Source organism: Aspergillus homomorphus (assembly GCF_003184865.1).
Source record: "Aspergillus homomorphus CBS 101889 unplaced genomic scaffold BO97scaffold_4, whole genome shotgun sequence".
Classification (NCBI taxonomy): Eukaryota; Fungi; Ascomycota; class Eurotiomycetes; order Eurotiales; family Aspergillaceae; genus Aspergillus; species Aspergillus homomorphus.
In genome coordinates, this window is record NW_020291890.1 from 1,216,474 (window position 1) to 1,239,428 (window position 22,955).

General features: G+C 53.1%; 8 protein-coding genes across 8 annotated transcripts; 5 read left to right on the forward strand and 3 right to left on the reverse strand.

Moving 5' to 3' along the window:
• Positions 1-746: 746 nt before the first annotated feature.
• Positions 747-2,500, forward strand: BO97DRAFT_384206 (putative extracellular exo-polygalacturonase; the record flags this gene model as incomplete). Its single annotated transcript, XM_025693409.1, has 8 exons — positions 747-1,053; positions 1,145-1,514; positions 1,567-1,625; positions 1,683-1,843; positions 1,904-2,092; positions 2,158-2,259; positions 2,323-2,397; positions 2,453-2,500. 8 exons carry the CDS (start codon positions 747-749, stop codon positions 2,498-2,500), a joined length of 1,311 nt encoding a protein of 436 aa, XP_025555302.1.
• A 193-nt stretch (positions 2,501-2,693) lies between these two features.
• BO97DRAFT_459215 (putative phenol monooxygenase) lies at positions 2,694-4,966 on the reverse strand (the record flags this gene model as incomplete). The annotated part of the gene is made up of 4 exons (XM_025699270.1): positions 2,694-3,085; positions 3,184-3,682; positions 3,752-3,774; positions 3,850-4,966. 4 exons carry the CDS (start codon positions 4,964-4,966, stop codon positions 2,694-2,696), a joined length of 2,031 nt encoding a protein of 676 aa, XP_025555303.1.
• Positions 4,967-7,103: 2,137 nt separating this feature from the next.
• On the forward strand, positions 7,104-9,267 carry BO97DRAFT_431878 (flavin-containing monooxygenase; the record flags this gene model as incomplete). The annotated part of the gene is made up of 7 exons (XM_025697507.1): positions 7,104-7,365; positions 7,432-7,790; positions 7,851-8,016; positions 8,071-8,139; positions 8,186-8,878; positions 8,932-9,120; positions 9,251-9,267. 7 exons carry the CDS (start codon positions 7,104-7,106, stop codon positions 9,265-9,267), a joined length of 1,755 nt encoding a protein of 584 aa, XP_025555304.1.
• Positions 9,268-10,127: 860 nt separating this feature from the next.
• Positions 10,128-12,759, forward strand: BO97DRAFT_384209 (uncharacterized protein; the record flags this gene model as incomplete). Its single annotated transcript, XM_025693410.1, has 7 exons — positions 10,128-10,275; positions 10,394-10,448; positions 10,559-10,658; positions 10,755-11,810; positions 11,862-11,953; positions 12,006-12,313; positions 12,368-12,759. The coding sequence occupies exons 1-7, from the start codon at positions 10,185-10,187 to the stop codon at positions 12,757-12,759; spliced, it is 2,094 nt and encodes a 697-aa protein (XP_025555305.1). The 5' UTR covers positions 10,128-10,184.
• A 794-nt stretch (positions 12,760-13,553) lies between these two features.
• BO97DRAFT_311669 (Zn(II)2Cys6 transcription factor domain-containing protein) lies at positions 13,554-15,003 on the forward strand (the record flags this gene model as incomplete). Its single annotated transcript, XM_025691227.1, has 2 exons — positions 13,554-13,603; positions 13,674-15,003. Coding segments are annotated over 2 exons (1,380 nt in total), but the record flags the coding sequence as incomplete, so codon positions are not given.
• A 3,078-nt stretch (positions 15,004-18,081) lies between these two features.
• Positions 18,082-19,067, reverse strand: BO97DRAFT_184298 (uncharacterized protein). The gene has a single exon (XM_025690413.1). It carries the CDS (start codon positions 18,713-18,715, stop codon positions 18,176-18,178), a length of 540 nt encoding a protein of 179 aa, XP_025555307.1. The 5' UTR covers positions 18,716-19,067; the 3' UTR covers positions 18,082-18,175.
• BO97DRAFT_384213 (sugar porter family MFS transporter) lies at positions 18,691-20,815 on the forward strand. Its single transcript, XM_025693411.1, has 5 exons — positions 18,691-19,003; positions 19,073-19,809; positions 19,865-19,916; positions 19,966-20,316; positions 20,370-20,815. The coding sequence occupies exons 1-5, from the start codon at positions 18,836-18,838 to the stop codon at positions 20,658-20,660; spliced, it is 1,599 nt and encodes a 532-aa protein (XP_025555308.1). The 5' UTR covers positions 18,691-18,835; the 3' UTR covers positions 20,661-20,815.
• A 941-nt stretch (positions 20,816-21,756) lies between these two features.
• Positions 21,757-22,107, reverse strand: BO97DRAFT_411395 (uncharacterized protein; the record flags this gene model as incomplete). Its single annotated transcript, XM_025696178.1, has 1 exon — positions 21,757-22,107. The coding sequence occupies one exon, from the start codon at positions 22,105-22,107 to the stop codon at positions 21,757-21,759; it is 351 nt and encodes a 116-aa protein (XP_025555309.1).
• Between the last annotated feature and the right edge of the window lie 848 nt (positions 22,108-22,955).

Sequence of the window (22,955 nt, forward strand, 5' to 3'; positions counted from 1 at the left end):
AGTAAGGTAGCTGTCTAAGAGTTGCGTCCCAACGTACGACAGGTCACCCGAGTGGAGGCCATATATTTGCTCTGCTCAGCCATCTCTTTTTCCCCGGCGGGCCTCCACCCTCCTTCTCGCCTACACCAGCCCATTTCCATAACAAACGGCAGTCTTCGTCACGCGCTTTCTGCATCAACCTGAATAATAAACCACAGAATGCGCCATTTTCAATCCCGAGAGTCCGCCCCGGGCATCTGGGGAACAAGTCGTCAGAAAACCCGGGGAAAGCGGACAAGCGCAAGCCACCACGGGCACCGGCTTTTGGACGACAGCATGGATAAGACAGGAATTGACTAGCCATGCTGCAGGGGAGCAGCACAACCAAGAGCCACTGACGACACAATTAATCTCTTGCTGGCATCAATTTTCCCCCAATCGGACAATCGCAGCGGGAGTAAGCCCTCCTATCAGATTGCTCAGCCGCTACGACTGCCATCATGGGCTTGGGTGTTGTGCTCCACGCTTTCCCCACACTCTCCGCAGCGGCTGTTTTCATTTCCCCGGATGGGTTCATATCCAGAGAGACACTTCCCCGCCTTGTGACTGCCGGTGTTGCAACATGCCTGTGCACGCCCGGTGGGATTACAGATATATAAACTGCGTGGGCGGCAATTGACTTTGCACAATGGTCTGATTGTCATCCCAGAAATTTGTCCAATTCCTTCCAAAATCGGGTCTCCTCCTTGGTAGTTGATCTAAATAAAATGAAGACTACACATCTTCTGAGCCATGCACTCAGCCTTCTTGCGCTGGGTGCAACAGTTGAAGGCTTCAACCGAGACCGAAACCAAGCCTGCGGGCCTCACAAGCCGTTCCAGCCTCTGCCCACGAGCAAATCCAGAAGCAAGACCTGTCACGTCCACAGCCATGGAGACGGATCCGACGATTCGGAGTATATCCTGTCTGCAATTAAGCAATGCAACAATGGAGGAAAGGTTGTTTTCGACGCCAACAAGGAGTACACCATCGGCACAGCATTGGATCTCACATTCTTGAAGCACATTGATCTCGGTGAGTATACACTGATCAGCTATACACCCTATCTCGTGTGTTGTTGCGCAGGCTTCCATGTAGCATGAACTCATTTCAATTCGTTCGATAGATATTGAGGGAACGATTCAGTTTACCAACGACACCGATTACTGGCAAAAGAATGCCTTCCAGCAGGTCTTCCAAAACGCAACGACCTTCTTCCAGCTCGGTGGTGAAGACGTGAACGTTTATGGAGGAGGCACTTTGGACGGTAACGGTCAAGTTTGGTATGACTTGTACGCCAAGGACGCTCTCATCCTTCGTCCCATCCTCCTTGGTGTTATCGGCCTGAATGGCGGCACCATCGGCCCGCTAAACTTGCGTTACTCCCCGCAATGGTACAACCTGATCGCCAATTCGACAAATGTTCTTTACGACGGCATCAACATCTCTGGATATTCGAAGAATCCTAAGGTCACTGCAAAGAACACGGACGGATGGTATGTGGATCTACTATCAGTATTCAACGTCAGCTAACGGCTGTTCTTCTAGGGACACCTACCGGTCTTCGAACATCGTTATTCAAAACTCCGTCATCAACAACGGCGATGGTATGTCACAAGTTTGATCTTGACAGGATACAGGTTCTAATCATCATACAACCATAGATTGTGTTTCGTTCAAGCCGAACAGCACGGACATTCTTGTGCAAAACCTTCACTGCAACGGCTCGCACGGTATCTCGGTGGGCTCTCTTGGACAATACCTTGGCGAGGTGGACATCGTGCAAGATATCCTCGTCTACAACATTTCCATGTACAATGCCTCGGTAAGTAAAGCTTCATAGTGCCTCTATACAGTGACATCGTCGGTACTAACCTTGATATAGGACATGGCTCGCATCAAGGTCTGGCCCGGCGTCTCGTCTGCTCTCTCCGAGGACCTTCAGGGTGGTGGTGGCAGCGGCCGCGTGCAGAACGTCACCTATGACACCGCCTACATTGACAACGTCGACTGGGCTATTGAGGTTACTCAGTGCTACGGCCAGAAGAACCTGACACTGTGCAATGAATTCCCGGTGCGTATACAGTATTCGAAACAGGTCTCCTGGATATTTTCTAATATGTGATGGCCGCATAACAGAGCAGTCTCACTATCTCAGACATATGGTTCAAGAACTTCCGGGGCAAGACATCCGGAAAAAAGAACCCTTATGTTGGAACGCTGGTCTGCTCAAGTCCTGAGGTGAGTTTAGATTTGTCCCAGGTAGTTCAAGGAGGAGACGAAACTAACAAACGTCCCTAATAGGTCTGCTCCAACATCTACACCGAGAACATCAACGTCGTCAGCACCAAGAACACAAACGACTTTGTATGCAATAACGTAAGTATAACTCTTAGCCATATTTAGTGCATTGCATTTGCTAACCTAGAAACAGGTTGACACTTCAACCCTGGGCGTCAACTGCACGGCGACTTCGAGCTAGATAAATGTGTGCTACTATATGTATAGACCGAGATACTTGAATATCCAGAAGAGGATATCGTACTGAATTAAGACCCTAAATTAACCACTGCCTCTATCTTGCCCATAATTCAACGTGAATCCGCCATCTCCCCCAATTCAGTATAATTCCTATGTACAATTTCCCTCACCAGCCATACAAGCAACCCCGTAACCTAAACCCGTGCCAAACAACCCCCCAAAAACGCATCCACCAGCCCAACATCCCCCAACGCAGCCACCATCCCCACATACCCATCCGGACGCACAACCGCCACCGCGCCCCGAGCCGGATCCACCCCGTAAATCCCATACACATCATCCAGCTCATAGCCACTGTAGAACCGCATCTCGGAATGTTGCTTCAACTCGACGGACACATCCCGCCACGTGAAGCTGTCCCGGGACAGGCGCGGGTGGACGACGACCTGTTCGATCACGGTAGCTGGGTACTTGGGGAGGACAGTCGAGCCGAGCGTGCGGAGCGTTCCCGCAGATGTACCCTTGGGATCAAGGAGGTCAGTGGACGTGAGGACCAGGATACGGAATCTGCCGGTCGAGGGGAAGTCTGTTCCTGTTAGTGATTTGTGCTTTATTTCTTAGTCGTGTGTGCGTGTGTCTCCGGAACCGGGGGAAGGGGACCATTATGAAGGATGATGTGCCTACCATCATGCAAATCCCGTCTATTCCCATCAGCATGCCGCTTGTAAGTCACATTCAGAAGCCTCCGTCCGGGACGAAGGATGCCCGCGAGGTAATCCGTGCCTTGAATTGGGTACGTGTGCGCAAGATCCGCGCCGGCGGGACTGGCTTGCTGGTCTTCGTGTTTCTGCACCAGAACGCTCTCGGAATACTCGATTCCGCACCCGCTCGTGAACCCGTTGCCCGTGCTAAAGACTTCCACGAATTGCTCGTGGGTGAGCCCCGTCAGCTTGTCGTCCGCGCTGTGACTGATTTTACCTGAGAACATGGAGCTGAAGGCACGGTCGAATTCGATCAGTTGGTGCGCGATCGTGTGGCGTTCTGAGTGGTAGGTTGCCAGGATTGGGTCCGGGGTTTGCGGGGTGTGTTTTGCTGTGTTGGGAGTCAGGCCGTTTATCACGTAGGCCAGTTTCCAGGCGAGGTTGTACGAGTCCATCATTGATACGTTCATGCCTTGGCCGGCCTGTTTTGGGTTTTGTGTTAGGGTTAGGTGGTGGGATGGGTTGTGTTGGGGGAGGGGGGCTTTACGTACTTTGGGGCTGTGTGTGTGGCAGGCTGAAGTGAGGTGGGTTGGGTTAGTCGAGGGCCTGAGGCTGGGTATGCTATGGATGGACATGGGCAGGGACTTACCATCTCCTACGATGAACACCCGCTCTGTCCCCTTCGAATCTTTGACTGTGAATCGATCAGATACCCGCTGGCCGATCTGGTACGCTGCCCACCAGTCCACTGCGCCGCCCTTTTTAGGTTTGATGTAATATGGTTTGAATGCGTCGGCTGCGTGCTGGAAGATTCCTTCCAACGTGACCTTACTCCTGCGAGCCCGCGCATCTTGCTTCGAAGTCGTCTCGTCCACCTGCCGGTCGTTATCATCGTCGCCCTCCGGGCCCGCTTCCTCAGGAACCTGCACATAGAGACGAGTGAGGTAATCGCCCGTCGCGATGCGCTCGCGCGGGATAACCATCACCGAGCCTGCGGGCGAGTGAATCGCACACCGTCTCCGAATATCGGGAAAGTCCGTATCCACAACCAAGTCGACGACGCCCCAGATATGATCCAACGACTCGCCGACCAGCTGCAACCCCATACACCGGCGCACGACCGAGTGCGCTCCATCCGCACCCACCAGGTACTTCGACCGCACTGTACGCCGCTGGCCGTTGGTCTCCACCTCCGCGAACACAGGGAACTCTGCGTCTGCGTCCTCGTCGATGCGCACATCGATGAGCCGCGTGCTCCGCTGCACCCCGCGCGACGAATACCGCAGCAGATCCGTCTCGAGGATGCGCTCGATCCGGCCCTGGTGGATGGTGACCTCGTGGCGATAGCGCGCCGGCACCGCGACGTCGGGCACGATGGCCGTGCGCTCGATGATCTCGTCCGGGTTGGCCGACGGGTTCCAGAACGCCACCTCCTCCATGTGGCATCCGTCCGTCAGGATCTCGTCCGCGAGTCCCAGGGTCTTGAACACCTCGAGTGTGCGGGGCTGCAGTCCGTCTGCTTGGCCGGATTTCAGGGTTCCTGGTTTGGCGTCCACGCAGAGAAGGGACTCGTCGCTCAGGCCGTACCGCGCGAGCAGGAGATTGAGCATCAGCCCTGCGGGCCCGGCGCCGACAATGACTACTTCATATCGATCGGGGTGCTCTTTGTGAGCGAAGGGGACACTTAAGCGGGGGAGTGGCGGGGCGAAGGAGGGTAAAACGCGGAGTTCGCGAGTGGAGGCGGCGGATTCGGCGAAGACGGGCATGAGGGCAGTGGGGGTTAGGTATGGATCCAGGGTTTTGAACAGTGCTTTTGAAGAGCTCTACGGAGAACTGACAATGGGTATATATAGGCCGACTTGGATCAACACTCCACTATATCCAGAACTTGAGCGGACAAAAAAGCTATTCTGGGGCCCCACATTGCGTCCGAAAAAGGAAATTACAGCACCATCGACCAGCCTACATAATTGAAGATGATTGGCCTGGGCAGCATTTAGGGTATGCGAGTTGGCGGGTTATGGAGCCTCGGGCGCTGACTGAGGATTACTTGTCCCTCACTAATCCCCCCTTGATCGTCCTTACATGGCTTACCTCGGCTTTTGTGCCTGGAGGATCGATCACCGTTTGTTTAACGACGTTGAAATGTCAAGGCCCTGAACAGTCATCTCGTTCTTTATCAGGCCATTGAGGCTGGATGTCTGGATTCCTGCAGCGTCGACCGCCTTTTCTATATGTCTGGTCCACGACCTCATCGGAACACTTTGAAATTGCCCAGATACGAGACCACCGAATTCAAAACCCGCCACGATGGACTGTTGACTGATCTCGTTTTCGATGCAATTGTCAGGGCAAGTATGTACTAAGATCTGTGGTTGATTCCGATTACTCGTTGCTTACGGAGCTTGAAATAATGCCATGCGGGATAATGACAACTATGCCACGTATGGCATACATACCGGTAATGGAGTACTGCAAATCGGGAACGCGTCACGACCAGGGTAAGGTATCGAATCAGGACTGGAATATTTCCCCTACAAGGGGGTGAGGGGGGGTGCATCATGTTCACACCGATCAACTGCAGTACTACTCCTGCTTTCCATTTCGATTCTCTCTAACAGGGGTCATTACGCCCAACACACCAACCTGCGTCAATGTGAGTTCTACTACCTCCATCTCCCTGTGGCCGTCATATTTCCTAAAGGAGAATACTGGCGGGAAACTGGAGATGTTGGGGAAGAACCGGTATGGGGTAAGCTGCCCTCCAGACCGGGACTAGCATCCTTTTGATGCAGCCGATGCTTGTTTCTGCGACAGGGCAGATTTACGAATCTACGGATAGAGAAGGATTCTGATCTGGGCAGCCGATCGTCTCGACCGTGCTGGATATACTGTCGGAAATCCCCCAAATTCTGTAGGCCATTGCGTTCTAGTCCGGTTGATCGAGTCTCCACCTCTCTATGCTGGGGATTTTCCGAAGTGGAGTGAATGTCTGGCCGATCCGTCATTGCAGACGCAGCACAGCGTTTCCCTTGTTGGATATGGACTGGATCATGACGATTGTCCCAGTGTTGACATGTTCTCATGGGAACACAATTTCCTACATATTGTGAACTGGACCGCGGGTGATAGAGGACTTACTCCTATTACTGTCATCACTTGTCAATTTCTTCTTGGCTTCCAACGAAGCTTGTCGGGGAGCCCTAAATTTCCACAGATCATTCTAACTCGTCATTGAACCCAGAATGAGGCCCACTTGGTTCAAAGAGACTGAGCACCGTCGTGGGTCTCGGTCCCAATTGCGCTGTCATGACCAATTGAAAACCAGCTTCTTTTTGTCTCGCAGACTTATTCGCGTACTCCACATCCGGATGGGAAGCTCAATTATCGGCCAGCAATTCCACCTGTGTGGAGTCTTGTCCGGCGGCGTGACTCCCCAAGCTGCAGCGTACCCAGAGCAGGGTCGGGGAAATCCCGTCGGGCCACCGTTGTTGTCGGCCCCTTTCAGAACAACATAAATAAGTGCCATAATTCTAGTCTGTTTGATAGGCTGTCGGTCCTGTTCCAGACCCAAGCACGGGGGGGTATTCCCGTGAGCCAGTAGATGGCATTGCTGTCCCGCTACCAGGCTTTCGTGAGGATAGGGATGGTGTGTTTGCGAAATGTGTAACGCCAGGCTTCTTCGATTGCATCCGTGTAACCCCGAGGAGAGAGGGGATCCATTGGCTGGAATAACAATCGATGACCGAGGACCAGTAGAACAAACCCTCCATCTCTTTCCCTAAATGGGAGGGCAGCTCCGCTCGTGAACTAACTATGCGGCTAGCTAAAGGCCCTATAAATCCTTGTTCCAGCCCACTGATCACATTGCAGCACGTTCCTCGCACACTCTTGATGTCCACCATGATCCAACGATGGTCGCAAATCTTTGGTTTTGTCTCCCGCAGTTCTGGAGTACCTCCGGTTGATGACTGGATTGTGCAAGACCGGGCCGTTGATGAATGCCGACCATTGAGAGTGGTTGTCATCGGCTCCGGCGTTTCAGGCATCATCTCTTCGATTAGACTCCGGCAACGGATCCGAAACCTGAGTCTTTGCGTGTACGAGAAGAACGCGGATATTGGCGGTACTTGGCTGGAGAATAGATATCCAGGTTGTGCATGTGGCAAGTCCTTCCCTCACTTCATCGAGAAGCATTATCCTTCAACATGCTAACTCATTGCGACTGTAGACATCCCAGCTCATACTTATCAAGCTTCTTTCGAGCCCAATAAAGAATGGTCTACCTTCTATGCCGCAGCTCCCGAAATACACAGATACTGGAAGCGGGTGGCAGAGAAGTATGGGTGTCTGGAGCACATCAAACTCAAACAGCAAGTCATCGAAGCAACGTGGGACGATGCTTCAAGTGAATGGAAGTTGCAGGTCCGGGACCTTGCTAGCGGATCGACATACCAAGATCGATGTGATGTGCTTATATCGGCTACGGGTGCTTTGAATGAGTGGAAGTGGCCGAACATCCCGGGTCTCCATAGCTTCAATGGGAAGCTGATGCACAGTGCTAACTGGGACGAGTCATATGATTATAGCGTGAGCTAGACCTTGTTTTGTTTATGTTGCCGAGAGAAATGGTGGCTGACGTTCGACCAGAACCAAAGAGTGGCGGTGATTGGGAACGGATCGAGTGGAATTCAGATCGTTCCCGGCTTGCTGCCGAAGGTGGCGCATATTGATCATTATATCAGAGGTCGCACTTGGCTTGCACCCACCTTGGCCAGGAATGAACTCGATAAGCGTGGCGCTGAGCTTGAAAACTGTAAGGATATCTAGCTTCGAAGGAGGCTTACTTGGTGTGGTCTGACAATCATAGTTTCGTTCTCTGCAGAGGAAATTGCAACATTCAAGACGGACCACAACGCCTACCAGAAGTTCCGCAAAGGTAAATCCAAACTACCTTTTACCTCGGCAGCTGCTTACGACATCAGAAATTGAGCTTGAGCTTCAGTCTATCCATGGCACAACCCTTCTGGGAACCCCTGAGCAACTCAGTTCCCAAAGTGCCTTTGCGCAGAATATGAAGCGACGTTTACGGCGCAAACCTGAGCTGCTTGAGAACCTTCTTCCTTCCTTTCCTCCTGCCTGCCGCCGTCTGACGCCAGGGCCGGGCTATCTAGAAGCCCTGACGGATGATAAAGTTCACGTCATCTCAAGTGAGATTGTCCAGGTGGATTCGGATGGTATCATTACCGCGGATGGTATACATCATCCGGCCGATGTGCTTGTATGCGCCACGGGGTTCAACACCACGTTCATCCCTCGGTTCCCCATCACTGGGCGCAATGGATTGTCTTTGGCTCACCGGTGGGAGAAGACGCCAGAGAATTACCTGTCCTTGGCTGTTGACGGGTTCCCCAATTACTTTGTCTCTCTCGGCCCGAACGCGGCTTTGGGTGAGGGAAACCTGCTGCTTCTGATTGAAAAGTCGATCGATTATTTCACGTGCTGCTTGCAAAAGATGCAACGTGATAATATCCGCTCGATGTGTGTGAGGAAGGAAGCCGTGGAGCAATTCACGCGCCACTGCGACCAGTACTTCTCGCGCACAGTATTTAGTTCAAGTTGCCGCAGTTGGTATAAAGGAGGGCGAGACAACGGACGAGTGACGGCACTGTGGCCTGGTGAGTCCATTCTCTCATCTTTATGATTCATGCGCATTCCCTTACTGGTTTAGGATCGTCCCTCCATGCGATGAAGGTGCTGGCGCACCCACGTTGGGAGGATTACACGTATGATTATATTGACGGTAATGCGAATGGCTGGATCGGTGACGGGTGGACCGTCAATGAGAAGAACAAAGTTATCAATGTCGACTACCTTGATGAGGACCAGATGGATTTCCCTCCAGTCGTTTGTGCGACGGGTGATGTTTGCAATGGGGGGGGGAAAGGGGGGTCAAGTTTCCCCCCTGGGAGTGGCTGGATTTTCTAGCCGTGCAACTCTGCTGGGTCTTTTTTCTGGTGGGAATCTGATAACCTATGATGACATGCTAGCTTTCAGTCACAATTAAGATCCGTCCACATTTTAAGTAACCAGAGATCTCCAACCTACCGGATGCTTCAGACATGTTGTACAGCGTTACCGTGAGTTCAAGTAACGCGGTGTGTCGGCAACTCCAGGCTTGTTTAGACTTTGGTGGCGTTATTTGCAAGCAAGTAGCCAGAGGTACAACAACGGGCAGACCTGCTTTTTCAATGTAGAGTTGAATTGTCTACCAAGGTTGGCTGGGCGCTTGGGACGTCACTCGGGTGAGGAAGAGGGGGTGGGGAATCTTTGGAAGTGCAAGGGAAGCAGAGGGAGAAATAAGGTTCCCTGCGTCAAAGGTCGAGGCTTATTATCTTGTCTAGGTTATTGTCAGGTTTTCCCTATTGCGTCGAAGTGGTTGTGGGATTCAGTGAGGGAGGGAGTGATTGGAACCAAAGCGGTCTAGCGTGTACCGGCGAACCAGTGACTTTCTCCAACTATGGAGAGGGAAGCCGAACAGAAAGTACCACCTCCTCCACACCAGCTGCTGTTCTTCTCCATCCTTTCTCTCTCTGTCTCTCTCTCTCCCCACTCTCATCTCTCCCTCCTTCTCTTTCTTTTGCTCTCTTTAAAGACCCTTCTTCCATCTCACTTCTTCTCCCTCTCCCTTCTTAATATTCCATAATGACTGGGTTCCTTTCATTATCCTCTATCTAGTCACCTTCTCTCCCATTTTACTCTTCCCGACGTGCCTTTCCTGCTTCGATCGGCTCTTGCGTGCACTTTTGGAGCTAGTCTCCACATCGTCAACTCCGAGTTTCCACCGCCCTCTCCCGATCTGCCCGTTTGCCCCCCTCCTTTACCCCATAATTTCAACTACACACCCCCTCCCCCCCTCCCTTCTAGGCTTCTACAAGCTCATAATCCCCTCTCTTTTCTCCCCGATGCGCACCAGCCCCTACCATGACGTCCGCTTCAAGCAAGCATTTCTGTTGTACCATCTGTCAGCGAGGTTTCACGCGCATTGACCACCTCAAACGCCATGAACTCCGACGTAAGTCCAATTAATCTTCACTCCCCTTGTTCCCCCGTGGGCCGGGGTCACTGCCCGTCGCATGGCCTGTCTCTTATCACCGCTCGCTGATTCTGGACGACTTTTGGGTCTCGGATAGACACCGGTGTCAAACCATACTCATGCATCTTTTGTACTGAGTCCTTCGCGCGTTGGTGCGTCTGTTCCCAGGGCCGCTGTGCCTGATCCAATCCCCCTCTCCCCCTCTCCCCCGGCTTGCCGACCCCGCCCTTTCTAATGCTGATTGCCTTGCCTTCTCTCGTAGCGATAACCTCCGCGACCACTATACCGACTGCGACAAGCGCGGCGACCAGAAGGTCCCGGAAACCGGACAGAGGGGCAGACGGCGACATGCCTGTCAATCGGTACGTATTCCTTTCCTTTCCTTTCCTTTTCCTCCATGAACTATCCGCATTTTAGTGCATATGCGCATCGTCTCTAATACGTCACTTTCTTTGTAGTGCACATCAATGAAATTGCGGTGCGATGGACAAAGTCCCTGTGGTTCCTGCCAGAAACGAAATCTACCGTGCAACAATGAGCGCAAAAAGCAGCCCACTGGCCTCGACCTGGCCTCGGGCGCCAAATCGACAAATCGCGAGGACTACAGCGGCACCTCCGATCGTGGATCGATCAACTTCCTTCTGAATGGCGGCTCCGACAGTTTTACAGAAGAATTTCGACTCCCTCCCTGCAGCGACCGCAGTCGAGGCTTGAAATACCACACGCAGATGGGACTCAAGGAGGCAAGGTCCACGATGCTGGACTACCAGATGGAGCTAGATCAATTGGATATCGCCCCGGCTTATATCGAAGCCGATTCCGCGACACGCACTTTCTTTCATGATACCTTCCTCGATTTCTTCAACGGTCCGTTCGAGAGTCCACCCAAGCTCATCGGCACATCGCCATATAGTACCGGGTCCGAGTTTAGTGCGAGCCTGCCGCCAGCTCAATTTAGTATGGCACAGCCCGGCGAGCAGCCGTACGGACCGGAACAGCCCTATGCTGCTGCGCTGTCGCAAGCAATTGTGTCGCAAGCCTGGGCCGTCCCCTTGGACACAAACGTGAAGCAGCGATTGGCCGCCAATGCCAGCTTTCTGTTGACTACAGCACGCATCCAAAAATTTGTGTGGATGTATGCCAAATACTGGCACCCGAGCTGTGCTATGGTCCATCTTGCGTCGCTGCAATTGGACACCATTCCGTTACCTTTGTTGGCAGCCCTTGTGTTCATGGGTGCAATGTATTCGAACGACGAACAGGAAACATATGCTGCCAAACAACTGTTAGACTTTGTGGAGCTTTATATCTTTTCGACCGATGTTTTCTCCGCCGAAAGTGATATCGCCTCTATGTTCCCCAAAACACGACCTGATCTTCCTCACGAAGGGGACCAGTGGGTTCATTTCTTGAACTTCCAAGCGGGATTCATCATTTGCATTGTGCAATACTGGTCTGGCACTCGCATGTCGCATAACCGGGCCATGGAAAATCGATTCAGTGAAATAATAAAGGTACTTGTCTGGTTGGCACGTGTGAAGGATTATGACTAACTGACCGAGAAGGTTGCTCGCCGAATGAATCTGACCAAGTGCCGCCACCAGCGCCCTGACATTACGCCCGAGCAGCAATGGATTCAGACGGAGTGTCGCATCCGGTATTTGTTTCATTGAGATGATTCCAACGCATCGAAAGGCTGACAGTCACAGGACTATTTCCATCATCTCTCTGCTCGACTGTGCTTTTTGTTTCTTTCAGAATTACCCATGCCGTCTGTCGCATGTGGAAATGGACTGTGACTTTCCCTGCTCAGAGTCGCTTTTCAACCTAGAACATCCATACACAGACATCGGATTCCAATACTCCCGGGGATTCACCATTAAAGAAGCTTTCCAATCTCTATTCGACGGCCCGAATCTTCCAACCACATCACTTCCGCTATCTCCCGATTCCACGACTAATCCTAGCAGTATTCTCCCTAATATGAGCATTCTTGACATGTTTATCCTCATCCACCGTACGTACCTACCACTACGCTCGCCACCAACTACCAACCAAACTGATCATCTAGTTCTTTACGCCTTCATAAACACTTATATGACGCTTGCCTCACTCACGCGAAACACACAGCCCCCAATCCAATTCCAAGCCTCAGCCAGCCAGCCTCCGGACCCTGTATCACCGGGCAAACCCCAGCCACAAAGCATGCAGGAAGACTCGGTGCCAGGCTCCATCCGCATCGCACTAGCCCGGTGGCGCGAACATTGGCAGACGCTGCAAAGTACCGTATCGAATCATGAATGGGCATCGATGGGGTTCTACAAGAACGGCTACAACTTCTGGTTGGTGTGTCGTCTGCTCATCACTAAAAAGGACAGTATGGACGTGGTCATGGGGCTTGAGGTGAAGTGCGAGGACAAGTTGGAGAAGCTGAAGGTCTTGCTGAATGATGATAATGATTGATCTCAGCCTGGGACGACTTCGCGTCATGGCTGAGTGGCTGAGGGAACTTGCTTATATAAGATTTGCGAGCGTTAATGGAACGGTTGTACTGGTATGGCGTTTGTGGGTTAGCTTATGCTTGGGGACGGATAGTAAGGGTTCCAGGATCTGTATACTACCGATTGTTTTAAAGGGAGTTCGTTTACATACCCCAAGGGAAGGATTGAGACTTGATACCCCTCACGGGGTCCTTACATTACTTTTTCAGTAGGCCCATGAAAGGTCCTTATAGCGACATTAGTCAGCACTACCTTCCGCTCACACCTCTTTCTGCTTCTGCTTCCTTCTTCGCTCCGACACTCCTTTCTCGATGCGAGGCAACAGGCAGGAAGAGAAGATAAGAGAGGCTTGAAAAGGCGATGGAATTGCTAAGACGTCGGTCGCTTGACAAATAACTTGCCGCGTCTGATGTTGGAATTCGAATCCGAGTGGTCAGCTTTCTCCACAATCCATCCGTGCAGGATCCACCCAGTCTGTCCTTCCCGCGTTGTCTGCAAGTGAAGAAGACGCCCGACACACCAAACTATCGGCGACTACACGCGATGGTGCAGAGATGGTCTCACATCCCTTCCAGAACCAAGCTCAAGTAACAAGGCAACAACACACTGATCCCGAGTTTCCATCCATCGATTTTTGCTCAACGGTCCGTTCCGTCGTGATCCTTCGTCTCCTCTTTTTATCCTCTCTCTCCGAACTCAAAAGCAATGTATCTCACCAGAAGAAGTGAGACGAACGACATATTCACCTCCAAGAACCAACGAGCGCCCTGGGGCTCACGGTCGCGCACAGGCTGTCGAACCTGCCGGTAAGCCCCAAGCGTCAGACATGGACATGGATCACTAGTACCCCTGCATCGGGCTAATCTAGGCCAACAGCGCCCGTCGCGTCAAATGCGACGAAAACCCCGGCCAATGTCGCAATTGCACCACGACCGGGAGATCGTGCGAGGGCTATGATCCAGCTCCATTGCCTCGCTCGACCACTTCCCAACGGCGCCAAGCTATAGCTTTCCACCTACCGCCAATAGTCACCACCAAGAACCCCTATCTCACCACCGCAGATGAGCGGCGATGTTTCGAATTCTTTCAGAGTCGCACGATCCCTGATATTCTCGGGGCGTTTGACTCTCCGTTATGGCACCAATTAGTTCTGCAGATGGCGCGGCTGGATCCGGCGGTCTGCCACGCTGCGATGGCGCTGGCCGCTGCGCATCAGGAGTCCCAGGCCACTGGCATGGGGTTGCGCCCGGCAAAGCAGCAGAGCCCCTGGAACCTGTTCGCTTCCGACCAGGCTGCGCGCTCATTTGCCTTGCTCCGGCGACGGAATCCCCGAGATCCGATGGTACCGCAGGTGGTACTGCTTTGTTGTGTCCTATTCGTCATGTTGGATCTGGTATGGAGGCGGTTTGACCAAGCTTTCACTCATCTACAGTCTGGTCTGCGCATTCTGAATGAGCTCCATCGCCAGGGCAAGCCGGTGTTTCGGGACCGACAGGGATCGCCGGTCGATTGGCACATCGTTACCGCCTTGCGACATCTCGACATTCACTCGACTCAGTTTGGCTGCGAGGCACCGTTGCTTGAGATCCGGGAAGAGGCCCGGTTGGAGTCGACTGCAGCGCAATGGCAAACTATCCGAAGCGTTGCCGAAGGGCGTCGGGCACTCGATCCTCTCGCGACGCTGGCGCTTGAATTCATCAAACGGGGTTGGTCACCCGCCAAGGACCATAACGCCGCTCGTTATGCGTCCATACATCGCGAGCAGTTGGCGCTGCTCGCGCTGATGGAGCAGGCGCAAAGGTCCCTGCGCGAGTTTCATACCCGACAATACGCCTCTCTTACACCGCGAGATCAAATCGGGGCCGAGATCCTCAACGTCAACCTCCACTGGATCTCGTTGGGTCTGCGCACCACCGTCGTAACACCCGGACCCGCCTACGTCGCGGCTTTAGCCGCCGACAGCCAACAGATCCTCACCACCTCCGAAGCAATCATCGCGAAACTGCCGCCCGAACGCCCGACGATCATGTTCGACACGGGCATCATCTCGCCTCTATTCATAGTGGCCTTGGTCTCGCCCGATTTCCATGACCGGTGGCGCGCCATCATGGCTCTCCACGCCTGGCCGCACTGCGAGGGGCCTTACAGCTCGGCATTCCACGCCCATCTGGCCGAGAAGATGCTGGAGGGCGAGCTACGCGCTCGGGTTCGGGCCGAGCTGACGCGGACCGATGCCGCCCCGGGAAACCCGCTGGACGAGCAGCTCGTCCAGGATAGGCTGGCGGAACGGTTGACGGAGCTCACGGGGCGGTCGGAGCTCCGCCATGACGAGGAGGTAGAGCTGTATCTGCATGATCTCACGCAGCCTATGGCTGGATGGCCGATCGCGCCGTTTTTAGTGCAGGCGGGCGTTCTCCCTGGGGAGTAGTGGTTGCACGGTGTGGGTACGTTTTGAGCGAGATGTATATATCTATATATTGTGACCCTTTAGGCTGGAACGAGGCCACTGGCACATTAATACCCATGCGCGCCAACATTATAGAGCAGTGCACAAAGCCTGATACCATCTCTCACTATATCACGTAGTCAATCGACAATAGAACATTCGAACTCAGTGCGACGACTAAAGTGATAGTTCCGATAAGAGACCCACCTTCCCTTCCCCAAAGTCCAAGTATAAGATGACTCCCCCACCCAGCACACAAAGAGACCCAGACCTGCATGCAAATGTGTGCGCATCTCAGTCAAGCTCTTGCCATGATATTCCCATAATAACTCCCGACCCCAAGTACAACCGTCGAAGACATCTAGCATCCACCCATTGCCGTAGATAATATGGCTAAGAATACTGTACAAACCACTAGTGCATACCGTCAAGGAAGCCAACCCCAACTGTTAATCCAGCAAGTCAAGCCAACGGTAGACCCCAGGATAAATCGAAGTCTAGCTTCGCGGGGTTGTAGAGGTCTGACATATTTGCAGGGGGCCATGGGGGAAGGGAGAGCCCTACCTAGCTTGTGGAACTGCCATGGCGGGTTGATGCAGGTCGTTTTGGGATCATGTGCTTTGATTGCCTTGGAGCGCACCGGGGACAGGGGGGATTATATTTGTAGGTTGCGCTTTTGTTGTGTTTTTGTTGAGACATTTATGTTTCTTGAGGTTGAAGGTTGGGTTACTAGTTGCTGCTCTAGTGTGCGTGATTAAGTATGTGTGGGTTTGTGAGGGGCCGGTTTCGAGTTCTGGATGGATATCCACACTCAAGTGCACACATCACGGGGTACTCAGGTAGCTATTTGCGGGGATAGTCAAGTCAAGTCAAGTCTTTCTCCCCCACTACACTACGGTAGACATGCAGGTCATTCTCCTTCGTCTAGCTCCGCCAAATCATGCCCAACCCCGGCTCTCCGCACACCGCACCTTACACCTCTAGTCTCAGGAGACGGAAGCCCAACCAGCCTAGCATGCGAAAGTGGCTCGGACCTCGGACGGCCCGGCGGTTGAGCGGTTGACATTCTGGGGATAGTCTCCCCTCGATACCCAGGTAAGTAGTCACAGTGCCCGTGCAGTGCGGTGACCAACCAGTCACCGTACTACCGCGACCGCCCGTGCGTTTAGGGATAAGATGGTGGAATGATCGGTGCAGGGATTGATTGGGTTGTTGAGTTTGCTAAAGGGTCGGTTGGGTCAGATGGGGCCATGGATGGTAGGAGGTAGGTAGTAACTGGGGACTGGGGATGGATGCAGTGGCCACCACCCAATGCCCAGACTAGTGTGGAATTGTATGCATGACAACCCAGTGCTTTTCATGTCTTCGGTTCCGTATTTGCGGCGTGAGTCGACGCGAGAAGCCGACCGACTTACCGTGCAAGAGATGCCAAGAGAGAGTACTCCGTACCGTTGGGATTTGTGCCGTCTAGGTAGGTTAAGTGGGTGCCACGTAGTGGCAATGGGAGGCACAGCATCAGACCATTTGGCAGGGAAGGCAGAAAATTCCGGGAACGAGCCCGACTCCGAAACACACAGAAACCACTACTAGGCAAAACGCAGGGCAGTAGGACAAGTCTGGGGGCGGAAAGAAGCGTGTGCCACGCTCTCTCGCCCACTGCAGGCAACCCAGCCAAGACACGAGGCGGCCGGCAATACGGCCAATGAGCGCTCTTCCTCGTCGGGTGGTTCGTATCCTACTGGTAGGCTAGTGCGAATGACACCAGAAGATTGGTTTGGATGGATATTCTTGCCCGAGGTGAGCTCTGGGTGCTTACTTACTGTATCTACTCCATCCAATGTTCAAGTTCGAGGTCCATGACCTGCTAACGCAAAAGACTCACCGGTGCCGACAACGACCCATGGCATCGCAGAACCACGGGAATCAACTCCGGCTAGACTACAGTCTCTGGGAGGGCTTGTCTCCCCGCATCGAACAATCCTGGGGTTTTCTTTTTGCCGGGGTTGGAATGGCGCCAAGGAGAAAACTCCCCAAAGCTAGATGGGCTAAATTTTGCTGCGGGTGCAACCTGTGTGACTGCCAAGCCGCTTGGCATGTCACGCCCCCCTTCTGTTTCTCTCTTTCTCTCTCACACACTGAGGATGTTGGACATTTGGGTCAATACAACCTGAACCCCTCAGTGGCAAGAACTCTCTACCTATCCCCGTGCATCGAAAAGAAAGATCTGAGCCCTTTCGGTCAGATCCGAATCGATCAAAACAAAGAAGCCATCAAGTCAGCAGTCAGACGTCAAACTCAAGAAGTGGAGCAAGGTTGCAGAGGAAGGTGGTGGTGGTGAGATTGCGGGACTAATTTCTCGCTTACTTACCCGTCCGGGGGTGCTCGTGATTGAAACTGGAGACCCTGGAGACTCTGGAGAGCCTGGAGACAGTGGAGAGAGAGCCTGGAGAGACCGGGCTGGAGCTCAAAGTAGGTTAGCCCCGACCAGACCTAACCTTAACATATCACCTCCGCCACCAATGGCAATCGTCCCTTTCCCAGACGGCACACGTGGTAGGGTAAAATTTCCGACCCCGGTCCTCTCCACCCAATCACTGCCGTGGTTCTTCAAGCGAGGAACGCCTGCCCGAGTGGCTCTCCGGTTAAGAACCGAGCCTGTCGTTGGCTGGAATCCCTGGAAAACCCTGGAGAAAAAGAGAGGGCAACCCGAGGCACCACATGGTTGATTGCTGCAAACTGCTAGCTCAGGGTGGATTGACTCAATTGGGATCTTACCCCGGACCAACATACTACCCTACTAGTGAACACACCCTGCAGTCTACTGTAGGTAGTGTGTGTGCGTGTGTGTGTGTGTCTCTCGTTCTGGTTGGGCTGACCCGACTAAAACAAATCGGACCTGGAAGGAGGTCAGCCACACCAGTCTATGCCATGCTCACCGTCGTACCATCTGCGGCTGGATACTACTGGTATGACTACTGCATCTATCCATCTTTCCAAGGTATGGGGACGGTAAGAAGTGGATCCTGAGACACCAGACCATCAGACTCGGCCAGGGTTGGACATCCTCGGCTCCAAACTTGACTGACTCGGACTTGTCTACGAAAGAGCATGACAGCCCTTGAACTAGACAATCTCCTCGTGTCGTCTCGGCCAGTCCTCGGGACGATGGCAAATAGCTGGAGCTGGCGGCGTTGACCGAGAACAGTCCATGCCTAATCGGGGCAAGACGAAGGCAAAAGGGCCAGTAAATCATGAATGGGACAGTCACGATCCCGACGGTTGGAGAAATCCCCGTGGGCAAAAATTTCCCCCCGGGTCCGGGTCTGGCCCGATTGCAAACTTCCCCTTCCATTCGTACTCTGTTGTTCTTCCCCTCTTCTCTCTCGCTGACCCGACAAGAATTATAAAGTCGCCTGCACCCCCCCCGGTTTCGACTGCACCTTCTCACTGCAACTCTCTCCTCCTTCTTCATCGATCTTCACACTTATTCATCTCGTGTGTGTTTTGCATCGATACTTCTTCTTTCCCTCTGTGGCTCTGTGTCAGTCAAGACTTCTAGTTCACATCGAGCATCACACGGTCAACAGTCATCATGGCTGACGGCACGGTCAACGGCCTGCGGGTTGAGGCCCCGGTCACCCTCAAGGCCTACATGATGTGTGCTTTCGCTGCCTTTGGTGGTGTCTTCTTCGGTTATGACTCCGGTTATATCAGTGGTGTCATGGGTATGAAATACTTCATCCAACAATTCGAGGACCTGGTGAGTATTGCCCCCTCTATACTGGCTTCCTGCCCTGTCATGCCCAGGCACTAATCCCAACGGCCATAGGACCCTGCCACCACCCCCGCCGATAGCTTCGTTCTCCCCTCCTGGAAGAAGTCCCTGATCACTTCGATTCTCTCTGCTGGAACCTTCTTTGGTGCTCTCATCGCTGGTGACCTGTCCGACTGGTTGGGTCGTCGCTTCACTATCATCAGTGGCTGTGCGATCTTCATCGTTGGTGTTGTCTTGCAGGTGGCTTCCACCACCGTCGCCCTGTTGGTCGTTGGTCGTCTGATTGCTGGTTTCGGTGTCGGTTTCGTGTCCGCCATCATCATTTTGTACATGTCCGAGATCGCGCCCCGCAAGGTTCGTGGTGCCATCGTGTCGGGATACCAGTTCTGTGTCACGATTGGTCTCATGCTGGCCTCCTGTGTCGACTACGCGACCGAGAACCGCAACGACTCGGGCTCCTACCGCATTCCTATCAGCATCCAGATCGCCTGGGCTTTGATCCTGGGTGTTGGACTGCTGTTCCTGCCCGAGTCGCCTCGTTACTTTGTCAAGAAGGGCAACCTTCACAAGGCTGCCGAGGTCCTGGGTCGTGTCCGTGGTCAGCCTCAGGATTCTGACTACATCCGGGAGGAGCTGGCTGAGATTGTGGCCAATCACGAGTATGAATTGCAGGTCATCCCCCAGGGTGGCTACTTCACCAGCTGGCTCAACTGCTTCCGTGGCAGCCTATGGACCGCCAACAGCAACCTTCGCCGGACTATTCTGGGCACTTCCCTGCAAATGATGCAACAGTATGCCCTCACCTTCCATATGTATGACTTGAGTGTTATATACTGACCTGCTTAGGTGGACTGGTGTCAACTTCGTTTTCTACTTTGGAACCACTTTCTTCCAGTCGGTAAGTCGGCTGTTTCCCTTGACATGAACCTTTCTAACGGTGACACTAGCTCGGAACCATCAGCAACCCCTTCCTCATCAGCATGATCACCACGATTGTTAACGTCTGCTCGACCCCTATTGCCTTCTACACCATTGAACGGATCGGCCGTCGCCCGCTCCTTCTGTGGGGTGCTCTGGGCATGGTCATCTGTCAGTTCATTGTCGCCATTATCGGTGTCACCGATGGTGAGAACAAGTCCGCCGTCAGCGCGATGATCTCGTTCATCTGTATCTACATCTTCTTCTTTGCCTCCACCTGGGGCCCTGGTGCCTGGGTCGTGATCGGTGAGATCTTCCCTCTGCCGATTCGGTCGCGCGGTGTGGCTCTCTCGACCGCCTCCAACTGGCTCTGGAACTGCGTAAGTTTTTGGTCCGACTATGTCTTTCGTCCTTTACACTAACCCGTGCCTAGATCATCGCTGTCATCACTCCCTACATGGTCGACAAGGACAAAGGTCACCTGGGCGCCAAGGTGTTCTTCATCTGGGGCTCTCTGTGTGCCTGCGCCTTTGTCTACACCTACTTCCTGATTCCCGAGACCAAGGGTCTCACCCTGGAACAGGTCGACAAGATGATGGAGGAGACCACTCCTCGTACCTCTGCGGGATGGAAGCCGCACGGCACTTATGCCTCTGAGATGGGCATCACCGATAAGACTGTTGCCGAGAAGGCTGATGCCGAGGTGATCCACCAGGAGGTTTAGGGGGGGGGACTAGAAGTGTCGGAGGTGATTATAATGGAGATGGGGGGCGCAGTTGCTCTTTTAGGAATCGGACGGATGAATACCCATGGGTTTACGCTTATGTACTAATGGTTTTAATCACGCACTTGTCCTTTGGGCAGTCGACATTTAATGACAATTCATTTGAGTCATCTATTGATGGAACCACAGTAGGGATCTTTTGGGGGGTTGAAGTGCGCAGAGAGATAAGTATTTCACCACCCGCAGGATATCCGAATAAATGTAATCTGTTCGTCGGACGGGTGAGGAGGACCTTGGGGACAGCCAATGCAACCCACTTCGATCGCCCAGCCCTGTGATTCGAGACCCCCTTCTAAGCATGGTATCTGGTCGACTGTTCTCAACTCTATTTGAACCTCAACGGCCGAGCGGTATTTCTCGAAGGCAGCTTTCGGCCCGAATTGTCCACTTTAGACATTGAGCATTTCGGATCAGTGTGCTGGTCATTTGGACGATGATTACTGATGCAAATCGAGAGTACGGCATATACTGCGGCAGAGAAAGCGGGTAGAGCAGTCCAGTATAAAACAAAACACTAAAGTACACCATAGGGATGTCCATTTCTGCGAATTTGTTCTACGGCCACTGGCATATTGTCTTGCTTACAAGTGTCTGGCTTACACCTACTGTTTCTTGCTTCTTGACACATCTATTATTCCTTCCCGAGTCACGTAAAAAGCTCCCACGAGCGACCAGGGCCCACCGCATTGAGGCTCGGAGAACTGAGCAACGACGTGAGTAGTTAGTGTACTGTACATGATTCTAGACCTGGCCCTGGAGATAAGCTGGGTTGTAAAACCATTTGCTTTGCCATCCGTCCCCCACACCTGGCTCCACTATTCCGACCACAGACTGCCTTACCCGCTTGGCGTACAGTATGTAGTGTGCATACATACTGTCCCAGAGTCGCGCACCGAACATACCTAAGCACCACGCTTCCCCTGTTCCACAGTCAGCTTGTGAGTGTTGGCACGTTTCACCAGTATAGTTTCAAGGGTGGCAACCGGCGCACCGGGTGGTGACGATACCGTTCTTCTGCACCGCGACGACGGCATCCTTAACCCAAACGCGACAGGTGAACTCCTCCCCGGTGTTGGGTGAGGGCTGGCCGTCGGCAGCCACCGTGTCCAAGATCTTCCTGGTGGAGTCCAGGGCGCTCGAGTCGATCGAGCCGACTTTGTAGGCCATCACCAGGCTCATCGAAAACGGAATGCTGTCGGAAGGGCTTCTGCTCCAGCTTCCAGCTGCCTTCGCGGTTGGTCGCATGCCACACCTGCCCTGTGGGCGTGGCGGTAGGGATGATGATCCCCCACTGGTAACCGGGCTCGGCCCCGCGGCTGCCGAGCATCACGTAGATGGAGTAGTTCTCGTACTGCTTTGCGATGTATTCGCGGGATTGGCTTGTCATTTTCAGAAGGGTTCGGCCGTTGCCGGTTCTGCAGAGGGGGGGGGGGGGGTTTAAAAACGGTGTGGCCGTTTGATTGGGCTCGAAGGATGGGGATGAAAGGACTGGATTGATAGACGGGGCTGGTCTCAAGCTTGTAGAGCAAATGGTTAGGAATGAAAAGGCCGGCGGCCAGTATTCCGCTGGACTCTCTGTGGTTGAACACCTTCTCGGTGGGCAGTGTCTTGATTGTGTGTATGATCAGACGCGGCGGTTTGGATTCAACGCCGGGAGATATGGTCGTCTGTTGAACGGCGGTTGACGCTATCAGATCCGCCGAAGATTTGAAGCTCAAAGGGTTATCGATCGGGATGAACACCTCGACGGCCTGAGAGAGCTTGGAAGGAAGTTAACTGTGCTATTGGCTAACTGGCTGACGTTCAGGATTGCGAAGGATGAATTGGAATTTAGGAGGATTGAGAGAGGGGATTGGAACTCAAGAAGCCTCAAGGAGGAGAGATAAAAGTCATGGAGGTGAAATGGATGGAGTGGCTTGGAGGTGAGATGAATAGCCATGGAGGTAAAGTGAACAGGCTGGGAAGACAACTCTTTACCCCTACATTACCCCTGCAGGTCGTGTATTCACCATGATATCCTATTCAGAGTCAAGTATTTGCAAGAGGGGGGAATCGTCAATAGTTAATAACAGCAGAATCTGTTCTGGCCCCAAGCCGCTTAATCTACTAGGACTTCGCGGGCACAATCTGGTTGTGATTGTAGATTGCATTCTTTTCCGCGCGAGTAGACTTCTTGTCATGACTGATGAGTGGCACTACGAAGATCATGGGTTGGCCATCAATCAACTAGTTGTT